Source organism: Oryzias latipes, chromosome 18, assembly GCF_002234675.1.
Source record: "Oryzias latipes chromosome 18, ASM223467v1".
Classification (NCBI taxonomy): Eukaryota; Metazoa; Chordata; class Actinopteri; order Beloniformes; family Adrianichthyidae; genus Oryzias; species Oryzias latipes.
The window spans coordinates 30,339,358-30,366,145 of NC_019876.2; the positions used below are offsets into that span (position 1 = coordinate 30,339,358).

General features: G+C 44.0%; 1 protein-coding gene across 5 annotated transcripts in view; it reads right to left on the reverse strand.

Annotated features, from left to right (window-relative positions):
• LOC101172229 (calcium/calmodulin-dependent protein kinase type II delta 1 chain) overlaps positions 1 to 26,788 on the reverse strand; it is an 81,708-nt gene that overhangs the window by 15,786 nt on the left and 39,134 nt on the right. For all 5 annotated transcript variants that reach the window (XM_023965797.1, XM_023965800.1, XM_023965799.1 and 2 more), the window contains 8 exons: positions 26,412 to 26,484; positions 18,105 to 18,207; positions 17,094 to 17,177; positions 7,832 to 7,926; positions 7,338 to 7,460; positions 7,164 to 7,247; positions 6,357 to 6,399; positions 346 to 383 (listed from right to left, as the gene is read on the reverse strand). In XM_023965797.1, coding sequence (XP_023821565.1) covers positions 346 to 383; positions 6,357 to 6,399; positions 7,164 to 7,247; positions 7,338 to 7,460; positions 7,832 to 7,926; positions 17,094 to 17,177; positions 18,105 to 18,207; positions 26,412 to 26,484 — 643 coding nt within the window. The remainder of the gene's footprint in view (positions 1 to 345; positions 384 to 6,356; positions 6,400 to 7,163; positions 7,248 to 7,337; positions 7,461 to 7,831; positions 7,927 to 17,093; positions 17,178 to 18,104; positions 18,208 to 26,411; positions 26,485 to 26,788) is intronic.

Below are 26,788 nucleotides of genomic sequence, written 5' to 3' on the forward strand. Positions count from 1 at the left end.
CCTGGTCCTCACACCTTCCCACTCGTTTTCATCCAACCCAGCTGCCTTTAAGCACCAAAGCAGTGACGGGTCCATGAAGGCTCATGAGCCAAATCAGTGTCAGAGCAGCAGTTGAAACCAGCTGGCAGGGTTTGCTCTAAATGTGCAGAAGAGAGACCAGGAGCTGACTGGAAGGACAGTTTGGGAATAACTGTGATAGGCCACAACCGCACTTTCCACACATATCCAAGCACCATTTCACCAGACATAAGAATTCACAGAAAATATGTCAGTGCAGTTACACATTAATAAAGTATCACTCCATTCGGAGCACCAGAACGGTGCAGAAAACAAAGATGGACTTACTTTGACTCCGTCCGGCTTTTTGGCCAGCAGACTCTTGGCTGCTGTGAAGAAGGAACAAAAAAAAAAGGGATAAGAATTGACAAACACGTGTTCGTGCGCACGTGCACACTCATGCCGTGTACTCAAGGCCAGCCAATCAGCTGGCTCAGAAGAACAGAAAAAGTCAACAATCGAACAAGAGAAACTAGAAAAGGCAGAGGGAACCGAGTTTCATCATCCAACTGGATTTGATGATGGTGTTTCATCTGCTTTCCTTTGACAAACTCTCATCCAGGGGGAGCGAGCTGAAACCGTCAGCAGATCTTTGCTGGAGGTTTTTCTGGCTGATGGAGCACCAGCTTCAGCTGACATCATCGACTGTAGAAAAGAACTGGAGCGAGTAAGACCACTAGAAACAAGCTTCCTTTCAGCTTCAACCAAATGAAGTCCATTTCAGTCGCCATTTTTTCACGATACCCACATCGTCTTGGAACCAGACGACGTAAGTAAGCAGTGATTGGTCCAAGTCAGCCTGAGTCAAAGTTTCTATGACCACTATTGTCCCCAATCCAGAGTGATCTTGTTCAAAGTCCACACCCCTTTCCCTCAAGGGGGATTCTGGAGAATCTGTCAAAGGTTTGAGGTGGGGGCCAGTGGGTACCACATGTTTGAATTGAGGCGTCTGATTGGTCAGTTCATAACTTAACTTGAACTAGAGAAAAATGATCATGATCAAAGTGAGGATTATCAAGAAGATGTTTTCAAAAAGGTTGCAGATCCAGAACAGTTCTTCTGACCAATAGAATGACTGAGGAAGAGCTGTTGGTTTCTCTATAGACGTCTACGGGATTTTGGCTGCTTGGAGCCACTTCCTGTCTGGAACGCCAGGGGGAGGAGTCACTCAGTCCAGTTCTCTTTAACAGTTTAGCAGTTAACATGCAGACACACATAAACAGTGAGATTTCTTTTCCTTTTTAAGAAGAAAAGCATCTGTATACATTGGAGGGAATTTGATCCTTTGCTGATTTTGGAGGTTTGCTCATTTCTGAAGGAATCTAACAGTCTGTCATCCTAATGGTAGATTCACAGGGTTTATTATCATATTCAGTAAAGAAACGGGTTTCCCTGCACAATGAAATTCTTACATTGCTGTCTGCTCCGAATGCCAAAGGTTAAATAAGATAAAATAAAGATAGGAGTAGGATATATACAGGATAACGGGAGGTTCATCTAAATAGCAAGAGACAGAAACATGAAAATAAATGAATTCAAGAAATTTACTTTAAATAATTTCTAAACATTTATTTTCATTTCATTGAGGGAAATAGGTATTTGAAAAACTTGGTACTTAGTGGCTAAACCTTTCTCAGCAGCACAGAGGTTTCTTGTAGCTGATGATCAGGAGGAATCCTGGCCCCCTCTGCTTTCCAAATCACTTCTAAATCATTCAGGTGTGGTGGCTGTCTCTTAGCAACTAGGAGCTTCAGCTCTCTCTCTAGCTTTTTCAGGAGACTGAGGTCCAGAAACTGGTTAGCTCTCCATGTTCCTGATCTGCTTGTACTTCAGCCGTTCTTTGGTTGTCTTGGCTGAATGTTTTGGGCCATGATCCACCACCCCTCTCAGCCTCCTGGTGGGGGGAAGGAGGTTCTGACTCAGGATTTGATGGTACATGGCTCCGCCCATCCTCCCATCCACACGGTGGAGAAACACCCCAAAGCATGATGTTTCCACCTCCGTGCTTGGCAGTGGGGACGGTGTTCTTGGGGTCACAGGCAGCATTTCCCTTCCTCCAAACACGACAAAGAGCTCCATGTTGGTCTCATCTGACCACAGCACCGTCTCCCAACCACTCCCTACATGGTAAAGGATCTGGGTTGTTTTAGGCCCAATGTGTGGACAGACTTTGAATAAAGTCATCTGACCATCCAGTGTCTAGAATGTTCTAAGAATGTTCCCTTTGGATTCTCTGGATGTGGAAAAACAACAGTGGTGAACTTTAGGAAACTAACATGTGAATGGATTTGACATTCATTCTAGTTTACTTGTTGGTTTGGACACAGATTTCATTAACTTGATGATATGGAAGAAATCCAAGAATCTGGAAAACTGTTCAGTAGCAGGAATTTCTGTCTGGAAGTTTGGATGAAGAGGATCTGGATCCACTTTAGGTCAGAGGATCTGGATCCACTTTAGGTCAGAGGATCTGGATCCACTTTAGGACAGAGAACCGGATCCAACGTTCCAAATGAATCATTACACTCCTCGATCAAATACTTATTTCCCTGAATGAAATTTAAATAAACGTATATTAATTCTTTCCATTTGGTTTCTTGATTTTCTTCCCATCTCTGTTCAAACTAGCCTACTATGAAGACTTAGACGGGCAAACCGTCAAAATCAGAAAGGGGTCAAGTACTTGTATCCTCCATTGTATCCGATGCTGACCAAAAGATTTGCAGCAGCAGAGCTTTTGGTGTCCATGTCAGAGGAAAGTGTTTTAGGACACAGAAGATGAAGAGAGATTGATGTGTTCTAGTCCCTGCTGCATGACTGGGTAATTCCAGCTCTGATGGATGGTAGCCCTGCTGACAGCAGAGGCAGTGCTGTGGTGCAATCGTCCTGCCTCTACGGATCTTTAACAACACGGCAGGTCGGATGTTGCTTTGCTTGTGCTTGGACCTTTAGCCAAAACAGATGAACACCAAGATCATTTAATCCCTGGTTCACCAAACAGAATACTCTAAAGATCATTTAAACCCTGGTTCACCAAACAGAATACTCTAAAGATCATTTAAACCCTGGTTCACCAAACAGAATACTCTAAAGATCATTTAAACCCCGGTACACCAAACAGAATACTCTAAAGATCATTTAAACCCTGGTACACCAAACAGAATACTCTAAAGATCATTTAAACCCCGGTACACCAAACAGAATACTCTAAAGATCATTTAAACCCAGGTACACCAAACAGAATACTCTAAAGATCATTTAAACCCCGGTACACCAAACAGAATACTCTAAAGATCATTTAAACCCCGGTACACCAAACAGAATACTCTAAAGATCATTTAAACCCCGGTACACCAAACAGAATACTCTGAAGATCATTTAAACCCCGGTACACCAAACAGAATACTCTAAAGATCATTTAAACCCTGGTACACCAAACAGAATACTCTAAAGATCATTTAAACCCTGGTACACCAAACAGAATACTCTAAAGATCATTTAAACCCCGGTACACCAAACAGAATACTCTAAAGATCATTTAAACCCAGGTACACCAAACAGAATACTCTAAAGATCATTTAAACCCCGGTACACCAAACAGAATACTCTAAAGATCATTTAAACCCCGGTACACCAAACAGAATACTCTAAAGATCATTTAAACCCCGGTACACCAAACAGAATACTCTGAAGATCATTTAAACCCCGGTACACCAAACAGAATACTCTAAAGATCATTTAAACCCTGGTTCACCAAACAGAATACTCTAAAGATCATTTAAACCCCGGTTCACCAAACAGAATACTCTAAAGATCATTTAAACCCTGGTTCACCTAACAGAATACTCTGAAGATCATTTAAACCCCGGTACACCAAACAGAATACTCTGAAGATCATTTAAACCCCGGTACACCAAACAGAATATTCTGAAGATCATTTAAACCCTGGTTCACCAAACAGAATACTCTGAAGATCATTTAAACCCCGGTTCACCAAACAGAATACTCTGAAGATCATTTAAACCCCGGTACACCAAACAGAATACTCTAAAGATCATTTAAACCCTGGTTCACCAAACAGAATACTCTGAAGATCATTTAAACCCTGGTACACCAAACAGAATACTCTAAAGATCATTTAAACCCCGGTACACCAAACAGAATACTTTAAAGATCATTTAAACCCTGGTTCACCAAACAGAATACTCTGAAGATCATTTAAACCCCGGTACACCAAACAGAATACTCTAAAGATCATTTAAACCCTGGTTCACCAAACAGAATACTCTAAAGATCATTTAAACCCCGGTACACCAAACAGAATACTCTAAAGATCATTTAAACCCCGGTACACCAAACAGAATACTCTAAAGATCATTTAAACCCCGGTACACCAAACAGAATACTCTAAAGATCATTTAAACCCTGGTTCACCAAACAGAATACTCTAAAGATCATTTAAACCCTGGTTCACCAAACAGAATACTCTAAAGATCATTTAAACCCTGGTTCACCAAACAGAATACTCTAAAGATCATTTAAACCCTGGTTCACCAAACAGAATACTCTAAAGATCATTTAAACCCCGGTACACCAAACAGAATACTCTAAAGATCATTTAAACCCCGGTACACCAAACAGAATACTCTAAAGATCATTTAAACCCTGGTACACCAAACAGAATACTCTAAAGATCATTTAAACCCCGGTACACCAAACAGAATACTCTAAAGATCATTTAAACCCTGGTTCACCAAACAGAATACTCTAAAGATCATTTAAACCCTGGTTCACCAAACAGAATACTCTAAAGATCATTTAATCCCTGGTTCACCAAACAGAATACTCTAAAGATCATTTAAACCCTGGTTCACCAAACAGAATACTCTAAAGATCATTTAATCCCTGGTTCACCAAACAGAATACTCTAAAGATCATTTAAACCCCGGTACACCAAACAGAATACTCTAAAGATCATTTAAACCCCGGTACACCAAACAGAATACTCTAAAGATCATTTAAACCCTGGTTTACCAAACAGAATACTCTAAAGATCATTTAAACCCCGGTACACCAAACAGAATACTCTGAAGATCATTTAAACCCTGGTTCACCAAACAGAATACTCTGAAGATCATTTAAACCCCGGTACACCAAACAGAATACTCTGAAGATCATTTAAACCCTGGTTCACCAAACAGAATACTCTGAAGATCATTTAAACCCTGGTTCACCAAACAGAATACTCTGAAGATCATTTAAACCCCGGTACACCAAACAGAATACTCTAAAGATCATTTAAACCCTGGTTCACCAAACAGAATACTCTAAAGATCATTTAAACCCTGGTTCACCAAACAGAATACTCTGAAGATCATTTAAACCCTGGTACATCAAACAGAATACTCTAAAGATCATTTAAACCCCGGTACACCAAACAGAATACTCTAAAGATCATTTAAACCCTGGTTCACCAAACAGAATACTCTGAAGATCATTTAAACCCCGGTACACCAAACAGAATACTACAGGCTAATGAATTATGGTAGATTATAAATGCAGTCCTTGAGGATCTTTTAAACAAATGTAATTCTGTTATTCATCTAAATGCAGTGCAGCGTATCTTCAAGACTACAATCTGATGGCTGTTGTGTTGCATCCGATTCCTAATGTATAACGAAGAAAAGCCCTAAAAGACTTTTGAACGTTTCAAAGTGTAAACATGAACCCACAAACTCAAAGTTAGATAGAAAAGAATGCAGAACATTGGTTTGATTTCTCTTTTCCTCTGAGATGGTAATCAACAAAAAAGTGGAGTTTAGCAGACGGGACATGCTGCCAAACTAAAGGCAACTATGCAGGTGGACCTACAGAGTGGGCGGGGCTAAGACTCTTACCTTGGACGTATGTTCCCACAGGGTAGGGGGTGGGGGAGAAAGACAAAAGCAAATGCTGAGGATATTCACACAATAGAAATACAGAAATGACAGTCAGGCGGACATAAACATGAAAGCTCAGTGACACTGGGGAGAGTTGGAGCGGTTTGCCGTCAAACGGGCCTTCAGACATGACTGCTGACCTCTGTTGACCTTTAGTTTGCTGACGGCAGGTGAACGGGCGGGACAGATGGAGCTCTATGGGCTGCGAAGGGCAGCATAGCAAAAACACAGCTCGACCGTACAACTAAACTTCAACTGTGGCCTTTTCAGAAGTAAGTGTGAGACTGCTCTGCAGGTCAATCTACCCCCCAGAGGAACTGAGTCTGAAGACGGTCTACATTAAAAACCATTACGTCCTACCTGAGAAGTTCCGAGTGGCGAGCATAGTAGTCAGGATGGCCCCCTGAGGAGACAAAATGGGGTTAATTATTTCATTTCTGGCTTCTTGATTCCACCAAGCAGGAGGTCTGAGATCACTAAGACAGCCTGACTGAACCGCTCTATGAGAATATTGACAAGAATTTCATTCTGCCATGAAATAATGGAGTACAAGACACTAATGGAGCAGAGCGACTAAATACTAAATGTAAAGCAGGCGGCTCATTCCAGAGGAATCAGTGTTTCCTGGTTTTGTTGCAGCTCAACATTCATTCCTAGTCATTATGATTCTTGACATAAAAATGTGTGATGAGAGTAAAACATCAGGAAAACGTCTCTTCAAACCCTTTTTTGAGACTCTGCAACGTCTGTCTCTGTCTACAACCACAAAGGTGAGCCGACACCTGTGCTCAGGTGTGTTCAGGTGGATGATGGACTAAAGAACTAAAGATAAAAATAGGGGGAGTGGCCAGTCACTTCCACATCAAGACCCTGCAGAGACAGCAGTGGTAGCCAGGGCCCCCCAGAGACCTGATCAAGCTAATCTGCCTGCCAGGCAGCCCAATGTCAGCCACCGAGACCTTCCAGCAGGCCCTACTGTACACAACAATGCAGCAAGGACCAACTCGTTTGAAAGAGCTCAACCTGGGTGAAGCTGTAAGCTCCAACTGTCTTAACGTGCTGCTGGCGGTTTTTCTTCACGTGACGTACACAGCAAAGTCATCAGCATAGAACTTTACCTCCAGTTTGTGAAACCCGGAGGACTCCCACTGATCCTGTGGTTTTTACCTTGAGTTTCCGTCTGGCATTGAACTTCTTGAGGCACTCAACGGTCTCCTGCCTGTGCATCATGGAGGCCACAGTGGAACGTTGCTGTGAACACGAGTCAGGACAGGTCAGGCTCTTTTTGTTGAACACAAGTCAAAAGCCCCGACAAGGGAGGGTGAGAAACGTGCTACCCACGCAGATCCAGGGGTGTTTGAGGACGTCTGTGGCAGTGACCCTCTTGGCAGGGTTGATCGTGAGCATCTTGTTGATCAGGTCTTTGGCCTCAGGGGTCACAGTGTCCCACTCTGGAGAGGGGAACTAGAATGGGGCCGACACAGGTGGTTTCTGTACACTGTCACTCATTGTGGTTCAGTTTATATTGAGAAACAGAGGTAGGATTTGCATAGTTCTCTAAAGGAACCTGCCAGAACCCTTTAAAGTTTCACTGAAATACAGTTTAGAAGACAGAAGGTATTACCTACCGTCACCATAGTAACTCAAGTTAACCAGTAAATGCCAGTAAAGTCCTGATTCATTGAGCCTTTATAAATAGTCTTATTTGTGCAAGAAATGTCCCAGAGGACAAAACAACACTGCATAAATAAATAAAGAAATCTGAAATTTTCTTGAAAGTGCATCTAGTCAGTGGAGACGACAAACTAGCAGAATTACTTGGCGTGAAAACTCACATCATAGGCTCCAGCTTTAATCTGCTGGTAGAGTCTGTGCTGGTCTTCATCCCAGAAGGGGGGGTATCCCACCAGCAGAATGTAGAGGATTACACCTGCAAAGACACACAGGCTTTGGACAGGCTTTGATTTGATGTGATTTGATTTATTGATTGATTTCAAGCATTGTAGTCACATATTTATCAAACTCATTACAGAAATGATGAAATGCATAGATTAAAAAGACAGAAAATAAAACAAAACAAAAACCTCACTTAAATCACATTTGCTTAATTAAATACAGTGATCATTACCTAAAGTTAAGTAGAGTTTGATTTATTGCTTGAAAAGGAGCGGGAAGAAACAAGCTGATATAATCCCCCCCCCCCCCCCCCCCCCCTACTGAGTTCATTCATTTGATAGTTTTACTGTTTTTGAAATCCAGTTCTGATTCTCTTCAAGTAACAAAATCCAGTGTCTAGTAATGATTGATTCATTCATGATTTCAGTAAACAGTACCGGTACCGATATGTAATAATCATTGATCATCATTAGAACACATGATCACATCAAACCAGTCATTATTGCTGAACATTGCTGATCAAGTAAACAAAATCAATACCTTATTGATTGTAATTCAAACCTTTCAGTAATCATTATTGTACATTACACAATAAAATACTCATTGGTTGTAGTCTAAAGATCTTTGATTATTTCCCCACAATCAAGTTCACACATGGATTTGGGATGTGGCTTTGGTTTGAGCAGACTTTGGACCGTCTGCCAAACATGAAGCTTATTGAGAAAAGACAAAACACACAGGATCGTGTCTTATGCCATTAAAGGAACATTCTGGGTCATTTCCAACCCGCAAACAGTCCAGTTCAGTCCCACACTAACAGGAAGTAGATGACCAGTAGCCACAACATGGTGTTCACACTGGACGAGCAGGGAGGGGCTTCTCCTTTTTCTGTTTACATGTCTGCCACCCACAGCTGGAAGAGTCTTGGTGTGAAATGTCAAAGTGCTGCATATCTGGTGAATCTGTTCACAGCTTTGATCTAATGTATGACAGACTTGGAGTCAGAGTTCCAGGCGGGTGAAAAAACGCAATTATTCATTTCTCCTCCATGATCAATTTTCAAATGGTTGGCCCTTCTATGAATTACAGGCGGCGTCATCCATACATCACTACCAAATCTGAGCGCCTATAGTAAAAGCTCTTCTTGTGGCAGCAAAGAAAGCCATAACTAAGAACTGGCAGAGGGCTGAAGCCCCAACACGATGGAGAGACTTACATACAAACTAAGAATGAAGGAAGAACTATTTCAGAAGGACTGGGAAAAATGGTTTATGTACAAAACAAGAAAAGGTTATGACATATAGTGAACTTTGTATTCAATATTGTCAGGTGTCGAGGCCGTCCCCGCACACCTGCCGCTGGTTCCCGCACCTGTTCTACATCTGATTAGTCGGCCTTTATAAGTCCTTCTCTTCCTCCGGCCATCGTCGGTTCGTCTGTTCTCCTCTATGGAAGAGACCACTGATCCCCGCTGGTTGAAGCAAGAGCTAAGCAAAGCCAAGTTGAGCAGCTCAAGACTAAGCCACGCCACGCCACGCCACGCCACGCCAAGCAGCTCAAGACCCAACCAAGCTGAGCCAAGCAGCCCCGAACCAAGCAAGGTCCAGCCAAGCTAAGCTGCACAACACCAAGTCAAACCAAGCCAAGCCGAACCAAAGCAAACCAAACCAAGCAGCTCAAACACGAGCCAAGCCCACCACTTTTCAGCCTCGTCTTCTGGATCTTCTGCCAGTTAACTCTCTCAAAGACTCACTCCTCTTCTCAATAAATCTGTTTCCTGTCTGCATTTGGGTCCAGCTTATTCAAAACCTGACAGAACGAACCGACCATCATGGACCCAGCAGGCACGGACCCTGTGAATCAGACTCTGTCATCCCACGCCACCACCATGGATCGACATGAGCATATGCTCCACAGCCTTTCAGAAAATCAACAGGCCATCACACAACAGTTAACCCAGCTCCAGACTCTGCTCCAGACTATTGCTGATTCATCACGCTCACCTGCCTCCGCTGCTCCGCCGCCTCCGGCTCCTCCAAGTCTTTCATCCCAGGTCCAGGAAGCCAGAATTCCTAATCCGGATCCTTTTTCTGGAACCTCCGACCATTGCAGAGGTTTCCTCCTCCAGTGCACCATGGTGTTTTCACAGCAATCCAGCATGTACTCATCTGATGAAGCCAAGATCGCCTACGTGACCGGGCTGTTACGTGGCCGTGCTCTGGAGTGGGCCGAAGCATTTTTAGCGAACCAGAGCTCAGCTGTGTTATCTTTCCAGGACTTCATGAGCCAGTTTAAACTAATATTCGAGACACCAGAGAAACATCACGATGTGTCCCGGAAGCTGCTGGCTTTACGTCAAGACAAACGGTCCGTGGCTGATTACTCTGTGGACTTCCGCATTTTGGCCACGGAAGCGGGATGGGACTGTAGAGCACTTCAGGAAGTATTTTTCAACGGGTTGAATGACGCCATAAAAGATGAACTGTTGCATTATGACAAACCTGTCTCCCTGGAAGCTCTCATTTCTCTTTCTATCAGAATCGACAACCGCCTTCGAGAACGCCGCCCTACCCGGAACTACAAGTCCCAGCCGTCCTTTCCGAGAACTACGTCACGCCAGGAAACGCCCTCCTCGAGTTTTTCGACGTATCAGCCCGCGGTTTCATCTGCATCCACTGAAGAGCCAATGCAGTTGGGGAGGACACGTTTAACGCCAAAGGAAAGGCAGGAACGATGGACACGAGGTGAATGTTTCTATTGTGGCAGCAATGCTCATCAGGTGGCTGTCTGTCCTGTGAAACCAAAAGACAGAGCCCTTCAGTGAATATGGGGACACTGAAGGGCGCAGGGTTTCTAAATCACACCCCACCCAAGACTGAATTTATGGTCTCCCTGTCGTCTGGTTCATGGTCTCGTTCGGTGTCTGCTCTCATTGACTCGGGGGCTGAGGGGAATTTTCTCAATGAGGGCCTGGCCCTCGAGGGGGGATTAAAACTCATCCCTTTGGACCCTCCTTTGAGGGTTAGTGCTGCTAATGGGCAACCCCTTGCAGTCATCCAACACCAAACGGCTCCTGTTCTCCTATTTGTTTCTGGCAACCATGTCGAAACCCTGCAGTTTTATGTCTTTCAGGCTACTTCCAGTCAAATAATATTGGGACGCCCTTGGCTTTGTCTCCACAACCCACACATTGATTGGCAGTCTAACAACATCATGAGTTGGAGCCCCTATTGTCACGCCACTTGCCTTCGCTCTGCTTACCCTGATCAGCCCAGGTCTTCGCCCTCTCTTGACTCCCCAGATCTGTCTGGCGTCCCCTCCATCTACCATGACCTTTCAGCGGTCTTTAGTAAACAGAAGGCTTCAGCTCTTCCTCCCCATAGACCGTATGATTGCCCTATTGAGCTTATCCCAGGTGCCACTTTGCCGAAATCCCACCTCTATAGCCTCTCGAAACCGGAGCTCCAGGCCATGGAGTTGTACATCAAAGAATCCCTGGCAGCTGGCATAATCCGACCATCTTCCTCTCCACTGGCTGCAGGTTTTTTCTTTGTTGAAAAGAAGGACAAGACTCTCCGCCCTTGTATTGATTACCGGCAACTCAATAAAATCACTGTCAAAAATAAATACCCTCTACCTTTATTAAACTCTGCATTTGAATACCTCCAGGGTGCTGCGGTATTCAGTAAGTTGGACCTCCGGAATGCTTATCATCTGGTGCGGGTACGGGAAGGGGACGAGTGGAAGACGGCATTTAACACCCCCTTGGGTCATTTTGAGTACCTGGTCATGCCCTTTGGCTTGACTAATGCTCCAGCGGTGTTCCAGGCTCTCGTTAATGACATCTTAAGAGACTTCCTGAACCGATTTGTATTCGTCTACTTGGACGACATTCTCATTTATTCCCCTTCTCTTGAGTCACACTGTCAGCATGTACGCCTAGTCCTTCACAGACTTCTCGAAAACAAACTTTTCGTAAAAGCAGAGAAATGTGAGTTTCACGTCCCCAGAGTGTCCTTCCTGGGCTTCATCATCGAGAAGGGGAGTATGAATATGGACCCAACCAAAGTCGCTGCAATAAGAGACTGGCCCCGACCGACTTCCCGCAAAGATCTGCAACGCTTTCTTGGTTTTGCCAACTTTTACCGGCGCTTCGTGCGCAACTATAGCGGCATCGCTAATCCTCTGACCAGTTTGACATCAAGTAAGACCTCATTCCGGTGGAACCAGGAGGCAGAGGATGCCTTTAACCATCTCAAGGACTTGTTTACCACTGCTCCTGTTTTAGCTCACGCTGATCCCACCCGGCAGTTTGTGGTCGAGGTCGACGCTTCCGATACTGGGGTGGGAGCTGTTCTCTCTCAACGGACCGATGATGGAAAACTCCACCCTTGTGCCTTTTTCTCCCGTAAGCTTTCAGCCTCTGAACGGAATTATGATGTGGGAAATCGGGAGCTGTTGGCCATTAAATTGGCCTTGGAGGAGTGGCGGCACTGGTTGGAGGGGGCTGAACATCCATTTCTGGTGTGGACAGACCACAAAAACTTAGAATATCTCAGTGCTGCTAAGAGACTCAATCCACGTCAGGCTCGTTGGGCCTTGTTTTTCAGTCGATTTAACTTTACCGTTTCTTTCCGTCCTGGATCACGTAATCAGAAGCCTGACGCCCTCTCTCGTTTACATACCTCCAACGACCCTGACTTCCCGGCAGATTCCATTCTTCCTTCCTCATGTGTGGTGGCCAGTCTCACTTGGGAAATCGAAGCGGCCATTCGAGATGCTCTGGTCTCTGACCCCGACCCGGGAGGCGGACCGCCCAACCGCCAATACATCCCTGCAGCAGTTCGGCCCCAGGTGTTGACTTGGATTCATGCGTCTCGTTTCTCTTGTCACCCAGGCTTTCACCGCACCCTCTCCCAGATTCAACGCCGTTTCTGGTGGCCCACCATGGCTGCGGACACTAGGGCTTTTGTGGCCGCCTGTACAGTTTGTGCCACCAACAAGTCCACGCATCGAGCACCCGCTGGTCTTCTCCAGCCCCTACCTATTCCCTCTCGGCCTTGGTCTCACATCGCTGTCGACTTTGTAACTGGTCTCCCCGCTTCTAAAGGAAACACGGTCATACTCACCATCGTCGACCGCTTTTCCAAAGCAGCACACTTTGTTGCCATGTCTAAACTCCCCACCGCTGCTGAGACGGCCAGTGCTCTCTCTCACCATGTGTTCCGTCTCCACGGCATCCCATCTGACATCGTCTCTGACCGAGGGCCCCAATTCACCTCCCAGGTGTGGAGATGTTTCTGTCAAGCTTTAGGGGCTACAGCTAGTTTATCTTCTGGCTTCCATCCACAAACCAATGGTCAGACAGAACGCACTAACCAGGACTTGGAGTCCGCTCTTCGTTGTGTTTGCTCTCAGAATCCCACGACTTGGTCTGATTTTCTCGTCTGGGTGGAGTATTCACATAATTCTCTGGTTTCTTCCGCCACAGGCCGTTCTCCATTTGAGGCCTCCTTGGGATATCAGCCTCCCCTCTTCCCATCTGAGGAGCAGGATTTGGCGGTTCCATCTGTTGCAGCCCATATCCGCCGGTGTCGTAAGGTCTGGACTGCTACCAGACGGTCTTTACTCCGTGCTTCTCAACGCACTAAGACTGCTGCAGACCGTTCTCGTACCACAGCCCCAGCCTATTCCGTTGGCCAAAAGGTTTGGCTTTCTACTAAGGATTTGCCCCTGCTCACTGAATCAAGGAAGCTGTCGCCCCGTTACGTTGGCCCTTTTGTGATTGACTCGGTTATTAATCCTGCTTCCGTCAAGCTTCGTCTTCCCCGTTCCATGAGAGTCCACCCTGTCTTCCACGTCTCCCGTCTTAAGCCTGTGGCGTCCAGTCCGCTGTGCCCTCCGGCCGAGCCCCCTCCGCCCGCCCGGCTTGTGGATGACCATCCTGCCTTTTCTGTCCGTCGCCTCCTGGATGTTCGCCGCCGGGGCCGTGGTTTCCAGTATTTGGTTGACTGGGAGGGCTATGGCCCTGAGGAGCGGTGTTGGGTGCCCCGTTCGTTCATTTTGGATGATGCCTTGGTGCGGGACTTTCGCCGTCTGCACCCTGACCGATTTCGGACGCCGGGTGGCGTCCCTTGTGGAGGGGGTACTGTCAGGTGTCGAGGCCGTCCCCGCACACCTGCCGCTGGTTCCCGCACCTGTTCTACATCTGATTAGTCGGCCTTTATAAGTCCTTCTCTTCCTCCGGCCATCGTCGGTTCGTCTGTTCTCCTCTATGGAAGAGACCACTGATCCCCGCTGGTTGAAGCAAGAGCTAAGCAAAGCCAAGTTGAGCAGCTCAAGACTAAGCCACGCCACGCCACGCCACGCCACGCCAAGCAGCTCAAGACCCAACCAAGCTGAGCCAAGCAGCCCCGAACCAAGCAAGGTCCAGCCAAGCTAAGCTGCACAACACCAAGTCAAACCAAGCCAAGCCGAACCAAAGCAAACCAAACCAAGCAGCTCAAACACGAGCCAAGCCCACCACTTTTCAGCCTCGTCTTCTGGATCTTCTGCCAGTTAACTCTCTCAAAGACTCACTCCTCTTCTCAATAAATCTGTTTCCTGTCTGCATTTGGGTCCAGCTTATTCAAAACCTGACAAATATCCTGGAAAAGAAGGAATTTCAACCTGACAAACTCTACGTACTTCCTCACATTGAGTTTTTCTTTTCTTTTGTTTTTCGTTAAATATATAATGTGTCAATGTTTCTAACTTTGTTCGTGTGTTTAAAAACAATAAGAAGATATTTACAAAAAAAAATCGGAGTCCCTGATTGGCCACGGCTCAACCTGGTTTAACTTTCAACGTGCGTTCAAAGGCTGCAAGTTTTGGACGTCCAGCCCAAAACGGTCGTAGAATCTTGTGTGAAGGCAAACGCTTTGAACAAATACAGCACATGTTTCCAGAGACTTTCCATTGTAGGGGTTTCTTTCCCCAATATCCCATATTTCCCTCAAACCAGGAGAAAAGGAGGCAGAGGAATTGCTTTCAGACTGGTTTGAACACAAGAGCCAACACTGACTTTATCACTCAAGATGGATTTTGTTCTGCATTCAACATACATGAAGAGAGTTTTCCTTTACAGGGATTGAACAAAGGACTCAAATGACAAATCCAATTAGGATTTTTGGGGGAATTTCTCCTCATTCATTGAGAAAAGTTAGTATTTGTGTTCCCCAAGGCCCTTTTCTAGGCTCCTTCATGTTGTATCTGCTGCTACTGCGAAATATAAACCATAGCAGCATCGTTGTTCAGAGCTGAAAACATTTAGATGTTCATTCAACGAGGAACAAATTGGCAAAGTTGTTCAAATATCTAGATTCCACTTCCATCTATTGATAGTTAGAATGCACTGCAGATGGTTCCAGTAGAAATTGAAATGTCTGTTTACAAAGCTGCTGCTTATATTCTATTGCAGAACTGCAAATAAAACCTTTTGTCTCTAAAAGGATTTGACCATTGGCAGTCATCGCCGCTGCAGAAGGTCATGTGATCCAGATGATGAAGAGCGTGAGGAAGGCGTGGCCCGGCCCATCAAAGCGAATGATCAGTTCCAGAGCTTTCAATGCTCTGCGCTCGCTAACAATGCATGCGCAGCGTCACAAGTGGGGGGCTGAGGACGCTGAGCCACAATCCCCCCCCAGGAGTCTGTACTTCTGTCCCACACGGCGTCCATGTCCTGCAGCAGACGCCACACAAACGGCACTAACGGTTTTTAGTAGCTAAATCAGAGCGTCAGCCTGAGACCCAGTCATGTCTGTCACATTAGTTTAGACCACCGCCACTCTAACTAAAAGTCTCTTAAACGTCTCCAAAACTCTGCAGCAGAGCTTTGACCTGGAACCACCTCTTTGCTTCTATCGCTACATTGGCTTCCTATTACATTTAGAATGGATTTTAAGATTGTAATTCTGGTTCTTAGAGCCTTCCAAACTCGATTTCTAGCCTCCTAACTCCTGCAGGTTCCTTAAAGTCCACTGATAAGAATCTTTTATGTTCCTAAAACTTGTTTTAAAACTCGGGGAGACCTCGCTGTTCAGGCCGTCGCTCCACGACTCTGGAATGTCCCCCCCTCTGTCTCTGCGCCAGATTGACTCCGTCGAGTGTTTGAAACTCAAACTAAGACGTTTTATTAAGGAGAGCTTCAGCTGACTGTTACTCGAGTTTACTTCTGTTTGCTTACCTCCACGCCTGAGCGTTTTATTGGGCTTTAGCTGCTTTAGACGCCGTTCTGTGTTCTTTCTTATATTATTTTAACATTGTGAAGCACTTTGTGAGTCGTTCTCTGAGAAAAGTGCTCTATAAATAAAGATTTACTTCCTTACAAAGAGCTTTGTTCTGAATAATGGGATGAGCTCAAAAGAGAAAAGAATTACAATCATTTAGATGAATCACTACAACTTGATGAGGTTGGCTCAACTATCGTGTTATTTTATTCTTTGCAGAGGATTACTGTCAACGTAACAAAACCAAGAATTCTCAGGATATGGTTGATAGATGTAACTGAAAGGATTCTACCCCCCAAAAAACAGATCAGAGGATCTTAAATACAAAATATTTACATTTTATGCTTGAAAAAAGAATTTCATAGATTTTCGTCTGTGTTCAGTTTTTGCTTTACTCAAACCACAAACATCTTATTTAAATTAAGTGTAAGAGTCATATTGGGGCGGCCGTGGTCCAGAGGTGGAGCGGCTGACCTCTGATCGGGGTTCAGTTCCCGCCCTGCCCGCCCATGTGTCGTAGTATCCTTGGGCAAGACGCTGAACCCCACACTCCTCGCTCCTGGGGGTCACAGGTTGGCGCTGGTGTTGGTCATCAGTGTGTGAATGTGTGATGATGGGGGAACGGGACGTTCATAGCGTCTGTATTGTTCAATGACTTCTTGGTTCTTCTGTTATCAGACACGTTCTTGTCCACATACCTGACATGTTTAGACGGACGTCTTCCGTTGAAACATGTCAGGTACCTAAGAACTTAAGAAGTCAGGGACTGTGACCAAAGCACTATTGAAATACAAAGTATTTACCATAAAACAACTAGGATGTAATATATTTATCAATGATTTGGTTCCATTGGGTTCCCATAGTTGGAAGCAACCCGAGGCAGTAAGGCGGAGGTTTTTGAATGTCCGCCTCTCAGAGCGGAGGAGAATCTTACCACAAGCCCACATGTCCACAGGTTTGCCATAAGGATCTTTCCTTAGAACCTCCGGAGACAGGTAACCCGGAGTACCGGCAAAACCTGAAACACAGACGCACAAAGATGACTTCTGGGCAACTGATGGACAAAAACAACCTTTCCCAGCTGGTCAGTAGCTACAAGATGGTCTGTGAAGTTTATGCTTTTGGTATAAAAGGCTCCATGAAGGGAAAACGCTCCTCTGTGGGGCATCCAGCCCACTTTTAGAAGGTTGTACCAGAGGACTCTGGGTAATGAGGCCCACTATGACTGCAATAGTAAAACTGGCCCTAAATAGAAGACTGAGCTCCAGAGAATAAACCAATTATTTCTATAGTCACTGTGGGATAGTGAAAGGCAGAAAACATGTCGTGAAGACGGTTTGGCCCATTTCAATTTCACTTTTGCTAATACTTTTTAATACTTTACCATAATAGAACAAAAAAACGCCTGGGGGGTTTGAAGAGGACTTTTTATTTAGGTTTTAGAATAAAAGAAAAACTAAGTGAAGCAGGAAGTGTGTGACTGAACTTTTGTGAATCACCTCGTCTTTGCAGTTAACAGCAATACGGTTCAATGCTTTTAAAGCGGTCATTTCCTCTTTTTTCAGGATTTAAAGCCACCGTGTTGACTGTGGCAGCACTGTAACCTCCAGAGGAAATGTTTCAGGAGGAAGGGACGGGGAGAGGTGACTCCCAAAAAGAGACGTGCACACAAAGACAAATTTGAGCACAAACGGATACTTTGTGCACAACTTTGCAAGAAAAATGAAGATGAAAATAAGTTAACGCTAAATGAAACGTTTTTTTCCAACTTTAAAAAGCGTCGACTACTTCACTTTACTCACAGGCAGCTACTTTATGGCGGCTGTTTTTTAGGCCCCTGTTAATGTTGTTTTGGAATAATCCAACAATGTCTAACTCAGATACCCAGTTAGTAAAATAGGTCAATAAACAACCAACTCAAGCAGACAAAGGGATGTTTACTCACCAAACCAGGCCTGTTGGTCTGCCTGCACCTCTATGGCCAGACCAAAATCGGCCAGTTTCACCGCTGCTCCCTTCAACTTGCTGGCCAAGAGCAGATTCTCTGGCTGCAACAGACAAGGAGGCCTGCACTTAGTGTTATCATCTCCAGCTAAGAGGAGAGACTAATGAGCGCAGAGTGCAGCTAACAGGAGACACTATGGATACCGATGCTTCTGTTTCACAAACAGTGACCACAGCAGCCATGAGTCAGAACCACATCTGGAGAAGGCTGCAAACGGACGGACTCACATTTTTATTCCTGTGCAGCGTCTGATCAGGCACAGTTAGGATCTTTAACTGAACTTTCTGCTGCTGATCCTGGAGAGATTCAGTGAGTCCAGGAGGATCTGACACATGACCATACGGATCCTTGACATGAGGCGGGGTCTCTTTGTCCCTGACAAAGGGATGCAGAGGCCGACAACATCATCTGCTCTTTCAATTTTCTTACATGAAGACTAATTCTGGAAATCATTTAACAGTTTATGTAAACTGACTCAAAAGGGAACCGATCTTTACAGGAATCAAACCAACGCTGCTTTAAGGCGTCAGTCAAAGATGTGAACCAGCACTGGAAACCCTGGCAATTGAACAAGACCCTCGGATTTTCCCAGAAGTGTACCATATAAAAACGCTAACCATGTTGATGTAGTTTTCAAAATCTGAGCTCCAACAGAGGTAACCACAGCATCAAAGCTGCTCTTTTATTTGAAGCTATTGAAGCTTCCACCACTTCTGTTCCTACAGAAATGATGCAGCAGAACCACACCTCTACGTTTCCCATCATTCCTTCTGATGATGATGTCATGCTCTGGGCTTCTGCTCCTTTCATGCATCTCTGTAGAACAGCCAGGAAAAGCTCCATTAAGGAATGCTCCTTTGGAAGTGAGGACAAAGAAAGAAGATCTATAAATACTGCGTTTCCATCTGCCATTGATCCAGTTTGTGAGCTTCTCTGTATCTGGGAGCTGGAACCAGGTGAAGGGAGAGGCGGGGATCGGGTTTGTCATGCACTCATCGGATGCTATGTACCCACCAGGGGCGTGTCACAAAGAGCTCTAGCGATTTCATGAATGCACTATTAGCATACGGTGTTCACAGCAGACAAGCAGGGAGGGGCTTCTTCTTCTACTGTTGCTGGCACACATCTGCCACCTACAGTTGAAGAGTCATGGTGGGAAATGTTCAAGTGGTGCAAACCCCGTGACTCTTGCTCCAGTGCAGGCGGGTTGGATGGATGGAGCAAAGTGTCAGGTGTGACAGAAGAGTTTCAAAGTCAAACCTTCCATGACTAAACTAAAACAAGGAGGCAGAAAAACTTCTGAATCAGATTTCAAATCAGTTATTTATGGAAAGCAGCATCTCCTGTTGCACACGACTGAATGCATCACAACCTTCTCTGAGTCAGACTATTAAAACTGTAGTGTGGTTTTTGGGCTTTTCTGAGGTTAGAACGGTAACCAGGAAGTGTCTGACAGATGCAGGATGTGGTTTACTCCGATCTTCTCCTGCAGAAAGTGATGTCTGTAACTGAATTTAGCTAACAGTGGACCATTTTAGAGGCTGAATGGGACCCAACGATTCTCAAACAGTGACACAGACATTTTTTTCAAACCAAACACCAAATGACACAAGAGCAAAAAGCTCATAGAAAATAACTGGCCCAAAAAATGCTGCTCTGATGTGGTTTTGGTTTTTATCTGACTGGATCTGTAAACCTGTCCTACAATGAAGTATTAGAACTACTAGAATAGGTTTACAAAAAAAAAACATGTAAACTTACGACTTTAAAGTCGTAATATATAAATATATATATATACATACACAAAACATTTGTGATTTGTGAATGTCTCATTCCTTTGTCTTGATCTTAGTTTTGGGATTCTAAATTGTGTTATTTAAGTGAAACGGCTTTTCTTTGTGTTTTGATTTTTCCTTTGTGTATATATATATATATATAAATACTATTAGTAAATGTTAATTAGTTATGTTTATTAGTTCAGTGATGAAAGTCAGGCAAGGAAAAAATCCCTGAACTTTTCTTTGAGCGATATGGCGGGCACAGAGCGAAATTTTGGAAAAATACGTGGTCTTAGATGCATTCTGGTGCATTCTGGCAGCTAGTTATTCACTTCTTTATCAAGAAACTAAGACTAATTGGAGCATCATGATTTGTCATTCAAACCCCTAGTTTGACTCTCCATTAAGGACTTGCTGGTCCTAAAAAAGAATTTGGAAAATTGCTCAAAGTAACACAATCCTACAGTCTACGCTTTTCCTTAAAGCTGCAAAACATACAATTGCTAAAATATAGTAACATCAAAGCCCCAAATGGCAAAAAGAACACCAGTAACTATGATATTCTATGAAAATACCTCAGTTATTTATACATTATTTCTGCTTTAGAAATGACTGATGTACAACATTCACTTGCACTGTTTTCTCAAACTATAATTACATCAAAATATGGGATCTGCTTTAAACTATAATTCTATAACATAATACATCAATTCTTTAACACCAATACTAAGTAATCTGGGAAATATCAAAACAAACATACAAACTAAGCTAAACATTGTAAACATTATTTTTTAAGGGAGTGCGGGTCCAAACCATCAAATACTTATAATTAATGTCAACTATACTGAACTAAATCATGGTAATTAGGAAATACTAATAAATTAGATAAAGAAATGTATTCAAAATAAAAACTGAAACTCAAAACTAAAATTGAAATTATTTCAAAATGTGGTTTTGAGATTATTTTACACAAAAAAGTATTTGACCTACACTACCTTAAAAATCTTTTTTTTCCAGCCAAGACCACTTCAATTTGTTTTTTATCGTCTTCTCACAACTGAGGTCGTGACCACGCTCAATAATGACGATGCCTGCCATTATTTTAACACAAATTTGATCGCAAACTCTTCAGATGTGTTTGTGAAAGTTTAGCGTGGGTCCGCCAGTTTTGGTCTCTAGGGAAGCAAGTCACGCTGACCACGTGGTGCAGACAGAGCCAATCAGACCCGTCGACGCATCCGAAAGCAACTAAAACGTCCCGTCATTGGTCAATTAGGCCGGGAAGACGAGAGATGGCCACGACCATAGAGGAAGCGATCTGCGGAGAAATATAGAAAATAAAGCTAAAATTAGCTGATTTCAGACCATTTTTTAATCCGGAAAGCGATTTGTCCGTAGAGATCAGGTCTTTATTTCCCGGAAAGTACGTTCGGTTTGCTCAAAAACCCGGATTTCCGGGAATTCCCGGAAGACTTTCATCACTGTTAGTTACATGTTCATTTGAACATTGTTGTTTATGTACTGATGATTAAAAACTACGCAGTAAGATTACACAAAAATACTTCAGTATTGTTGCGACCTGGGGGTTAGTCCCGCCTTCAGCCCCTTAGACTCATGGGAAGTGGGGAATCTTGGTGTGAAAACCATGAGTGAGAGGGCTAGGAAGCAGAAGTGACCTCCATGCTGTTTGTCTGTTTGTGAGTGTTTGAATAAAAGGGCATTGATGCTGAAAAGGAGACTTTGCTTCTCTGCCTATTTCTTCCTCTCTGAGACTGTCCAGGGTCGTGGGTGTGTGGGGCACAGACAGTTCTCCCATGAAGCTGCTTTATTAGCAGCTTTAGCTATAGTGACATACCGGCTGGGTTGTTACAGTATTAACAGATGAGCCGTTTTATTACAGTCAGAAAGCAGCGACCATTGTATGTCATGCTCTGTTGTAAACCGTGCAATGGGGGGAGCATCATGGCATTTCCAAAGTTCTGATGGTTGAGTGGCTCTATTCGAAGTGCTTGCTACAGAAAAAAACAGCTTCCTAATGAACTCGTATTTTTAGAGAGAGAACTGCAGAGGCCATAGCAGGAGGACACTCGCTTCAATAAACACTCCGGTTGTTCAGAGTGGTCTTCTGCCGGGGCTTGACGTGCCACGGGGCAGAAAGTGACTTTCTGATGACAGACAGAATTTGTGCTCAGTGAATTTAAACACGCATGTGCAGTGACGTATGTTTCAGAGGATGTCCAATTGGCCGTTCTGCATGTCAATCAAATTCCTGTACTTCTCAGTGAGGATTTTGATTGGCTGGTGGATTTTTTAGAACTAGATTTTTTTATTTATCTTTGCTGGCCTGCGATCCACCCTCATGTCCTTGAAGATCGTAGACATTGATTAAAGTCAAAGTCCAGCAGGTGAACGCGTCTTGTAAACTAAATTTGGTCAAACTGTCTTGGCTTTAAACAGGTGAGCTGATTGGTTACTAATAAGGCTCCAAATGTTTGGAAGCTCCTTTGTTGGATTTACAGTTTATTGGCGTTTTATTCATTGATGGAGGGCTTGCAGGATCTCTGCAGCCCGTTGATAAAGCCATCCATATCCCTGCAGCTGTCCACTTCAGTCCTAGACCGTGTTAACAAAGGACGAACTGTGGTATGACATCACCCACAGATAATGGCTCATGTGAAATCCATCACCATTGCTTCCTGACCGGGCGCCGTCATGATAAAACTAGTCAACAATGATTGGTCTGAGTCGCTGTGAATCATTCCCAAACAGGGGTGAGCTTATTGTGAGTCCCCGCCTCTTCTCATGCCTTAACTTCTTGAACGCTGCCCAATAACTGTACTCAGCTTTCCCTTTTATGGAGCCGTGTTAGGAGGAGGACAAGGAGATGGTCTGGGGGACATTAATCGCCGCCGTTTGAAGCGGCCCCTCGTTCATTTCCACTGTTGGGAAAATTCCCTAAATCCAATAACCATGGAAGGTCCTCTGCTTCAGAACTAGCAGAAGAACCATGGACCCTAAAAGCACAATGACTGGTCTACGAGAAGAACACAAGTGTCCATGGATCATCTTGAATCTATTTGGGTTGTGTCTTCACACATCCTTACATTTGGACGTCCACAAACAGAAATTTACGTTTATTGGTGAAAGGTTAGAGGTATTAGAGGCGTCTATTAGAGGTATTTTGGACGTTTCTGTTGACGCAATTAAATGCACAACACGCCATCCTTAATCTGACGTTGACCTCCAAAGCAAAAACACAAATATTCATTTTTTTATGAATCACTAGGAATCTTCTGCCTCCTTGAACTTTACAGGCTACGAATAAAACAATAATACTCTTGTACGTTGATTTCACTCTTGAAACCTACATTCTATACAGTAAATCTGCATCTAAAATGTATGAGCCTGTTGTTTTATTTTAAAACTGCAGCATTGGTATAGTCCATTGACTAATCCAATAGCACATTGTTGAATTGTAAAATACGAAGGAAACGGCATGGATGAAGTCTGCTGCCATTGGCTACCCCAAAATCTGTCAAATACCTCGCATGTTTGACGTCTGAACTACATGCTTTTGCTGAGGCATCTGATTGGTCAGTTAATAATGTAAATAATTTAGGATAATAAAAAGGATCTTTAAATACATTAGGATTGGATAGAGGATGTTGAAAAGAAGGTGTGAGAGCAAGAATGGTTGTGACCAAATGGAGTGATAACTGTCTTTTTCTCTATAGAGGTCTTTGGGATTTGGGCTTCTTGAAACCGGCGGGTACTTCCTGTTTGGGAACACGAGGGGGAGGGGCTAAGCTTTGCTTTTACGGTCTATGCTCCCAATTCTTTCTTCCTCCGAAGATAAGATTTCCGCCAAGTCTGTGAAAAAGCCCAGTTTTCTGCATTTTCAAGGTTCGTGTGCTAAAAAACAGACTGTTCTCATTCATCTTTGTTGTTTTGTGTTGAAACGAGGAAACGCATTTCTGTGCATGACAGGTTCATGATGGAAGGAGACAAATGGACTTCTGGGTATGTGAATGATGAAGGTAGAAAACAGTAGTGGTCCTCTTCACCCAAACGTGCCTCTGAACTCCTCATTTTAACCCCCTGAAGCCGGCTCCACCAATAATGATCATTTGGTTTTGAGATGTCAAACGCTTCACTAAACACTTTACATCTTTCATCTTTGAGTGCGGCTCTGATAAACAGATGAATTTATAGTGTTTTTCTTGTAAATGTACGTGTTTTAAAGTCAGACATTTAGCATATGCAAATTTACAACTTTAAAGTCATAATTTAAAAAAAAAAAAAATGTTTTTTTCTTGTACTAGTCATTATACTCCATCATACTTTACTGACAAAGAAAACCTAAGACTATCGTCAACTTTTTTCTTAATCTCTTTTATTTTAATTTTCTTTCTTAGAAACAGGTTCCACTGTCACATGATGTGTACTTCCATCATTTAGGATCAAGTCGTTTCCAATAAACGGTTAACATTCTGCTCAGTTTGCTTTAAGTTCAGAAAAACAGGATTCATCTTTAGCATCGAACCCCCTCAGCATGTGTTTAAGAAGGCCGGTGGTCCAGTCAACGGGAGCCATTGAAGCTAACAAAGCCCGCCACACCTGGAGCCACAACGTGAAACATTTCCTTATTCCTCCACATCAGCGAAAGCTTTCAAACTGATGAACACCAACTCTGTCCTCATGCTAGGAGCCTACGACTCAAAGAGCAGCTCCAGAAGCATTTAAATACAAAACCTTTAAACTGTGACAAAAATCTATTTTCAGTCAGATTAGATTAGATTCTTTTTTTAATTTAGACTACAATATCATGAACGTTTTTGTAGAATGAAAGAAAGAAAGGAATACAAGTCTATACTTCTAAAGTAATATATATATATATATATATATAATTTGTGCTTTAATCTAGTCATTTCTAAGCTTTAGAACATTTTTTAAAATAAAAAATACAAACTATTTGATACACGGGCCAACACGTCGTCATGGTAACAGCTACAGAGCCCTCATTGACCCCACCCTGCAGCAGCGGAGCAGACAGACGACTCTAAGCATTATTAGAGTGACACAACACATCATTTCCACCTCCAACTCTTGTTCTGGATGTGATGGTCTGCAGCGTGAAGAGAGAGGCTTAAGCGTACAAATGTGAGCCAACACTGAAACACAAAGCAAACTCTGCATCAGTCCTGCAGGTTGTACTGTGTTCTTGGTCAGATTTGTTTGTCTGAGCTCAAGCATTCAAATGGTGGCAGCTGCCTGGCAACAGCTAATCAAAGTTAGGAATCACCAAATGCAAAGCTGCTAGATGGGCAAAGCCCACCTCAGACACACCAACTCATTTGGTTGGTAAATTAGATATTTGGGAACAATCCAGGAACCAAACCTTTGAATGCATTTAGTGGGCCCATTTATGTGACAAATGTTGCATTTATTAACCAAAACCTGGATACATCAGATGTAGATGTCATTTAACCAAAAGCAAACTCAACCAAACTGGGATCAAAGAAAAGCCGTTACCGTTCTATGAACCAGAGCTAGAAAACAAAAGACGGGCAATAAACCTGAGCCTGCTTTCTTTGCATAGAGAGCGCCTCGTTTCATGATCTCAACCGAACTTTGATGCAAACCAACCCAGCCTAACATAAGCAAAGAAATGTCTGTAGATGCGGTCCAGCCGTCCCTCGCCACATCGCTGCCTCCAATTGTTTCAGTGCAATTCTGCGTGCCTTTTCTTTAAGAACACGCCACGTTTGGCGTCCTGCAAACGGTGTCACTGTCCTGTGTGGTGGATCCTGTTCAGAATGATTTCAGTTACACAAATATTCAATTCTTTGATCCTAGACGTGTTTTTGTATGAAGGTTTGAACTTTAAACGAGAGAAAAGGGTAAAAAATGTCCATGTCAGTCTGAGAAAAGTGTAAAGGTGGGAACTTTACTGGCTTAAAACAACTCTGATCCTACTTTGGGTTATTACTACTTTGATGACTATGATGTAATACTTTGATTAGCCTGTTTTCCCCCTTAAGCTTTGCCCCCCCCCCCCCCCCCCCCCCCCCCGTCCTGGTAAAGCCCGTTAGACAGCCCACATGGCCCCAGACGAGCGATGCGTTAGCAGAGATTTCTAACCACCATCCGAGCAGCTGTGGCCCAGATCAACATCTGCATGGCGTGCACAGCTGCAAATGAGTCAGACTCAGCAGAGGAGACAGAGTTATGGTCATGTGTCTGATTCCACCCCCAAGATAAACTGGTTTGGACAGAGGTCGGTCAGGACTTCTCCTAAAATGTCCAAACAAAAAAAGACTTTTGGCTAAAAGTCCTAATTTGGTGAGTCGTGGTTGTCCAACTTTTTGCTCTTTCAATGGAATAACGAATCTTTTCTTAAAGAATATTTAACAAAGAAACAGAGTGAGAAGAAGAAGACTTCTCTTGAACTAAGGGTTTGTCTACTCACCTTGAGATCACGGTGGACCACGCCCATCTGGTGGCAGTGGAGAACAGCTTCTAGGATCTGCTGAATGCAATGGCTGCATGCAAACACCAGGGGGCGTTGTGTTAGTGATGAGCTACAACTGCTGGCTTTGACACTGGAGCAGCTCTTGACCGTGTTGTGTGGAAAGCTTTGGCAGCTGAGAAGCTTCTGCTTTTATTGTGAAAAGTGAGCGGTCTGCTCCTGCAGGCCAGAGGCCGATCCTCCGCCCAGGAGTCAAAACCAAAGCGCTGCTGGGTCCTGACGGGCTGAGGCAGGACCACGAGAGAGGGAAGGGCAGAATCTGGAAGGAGGAGTGTTTTAAATGCCTTCACGCCCCCATCAGAACCTCCCACCCTTTG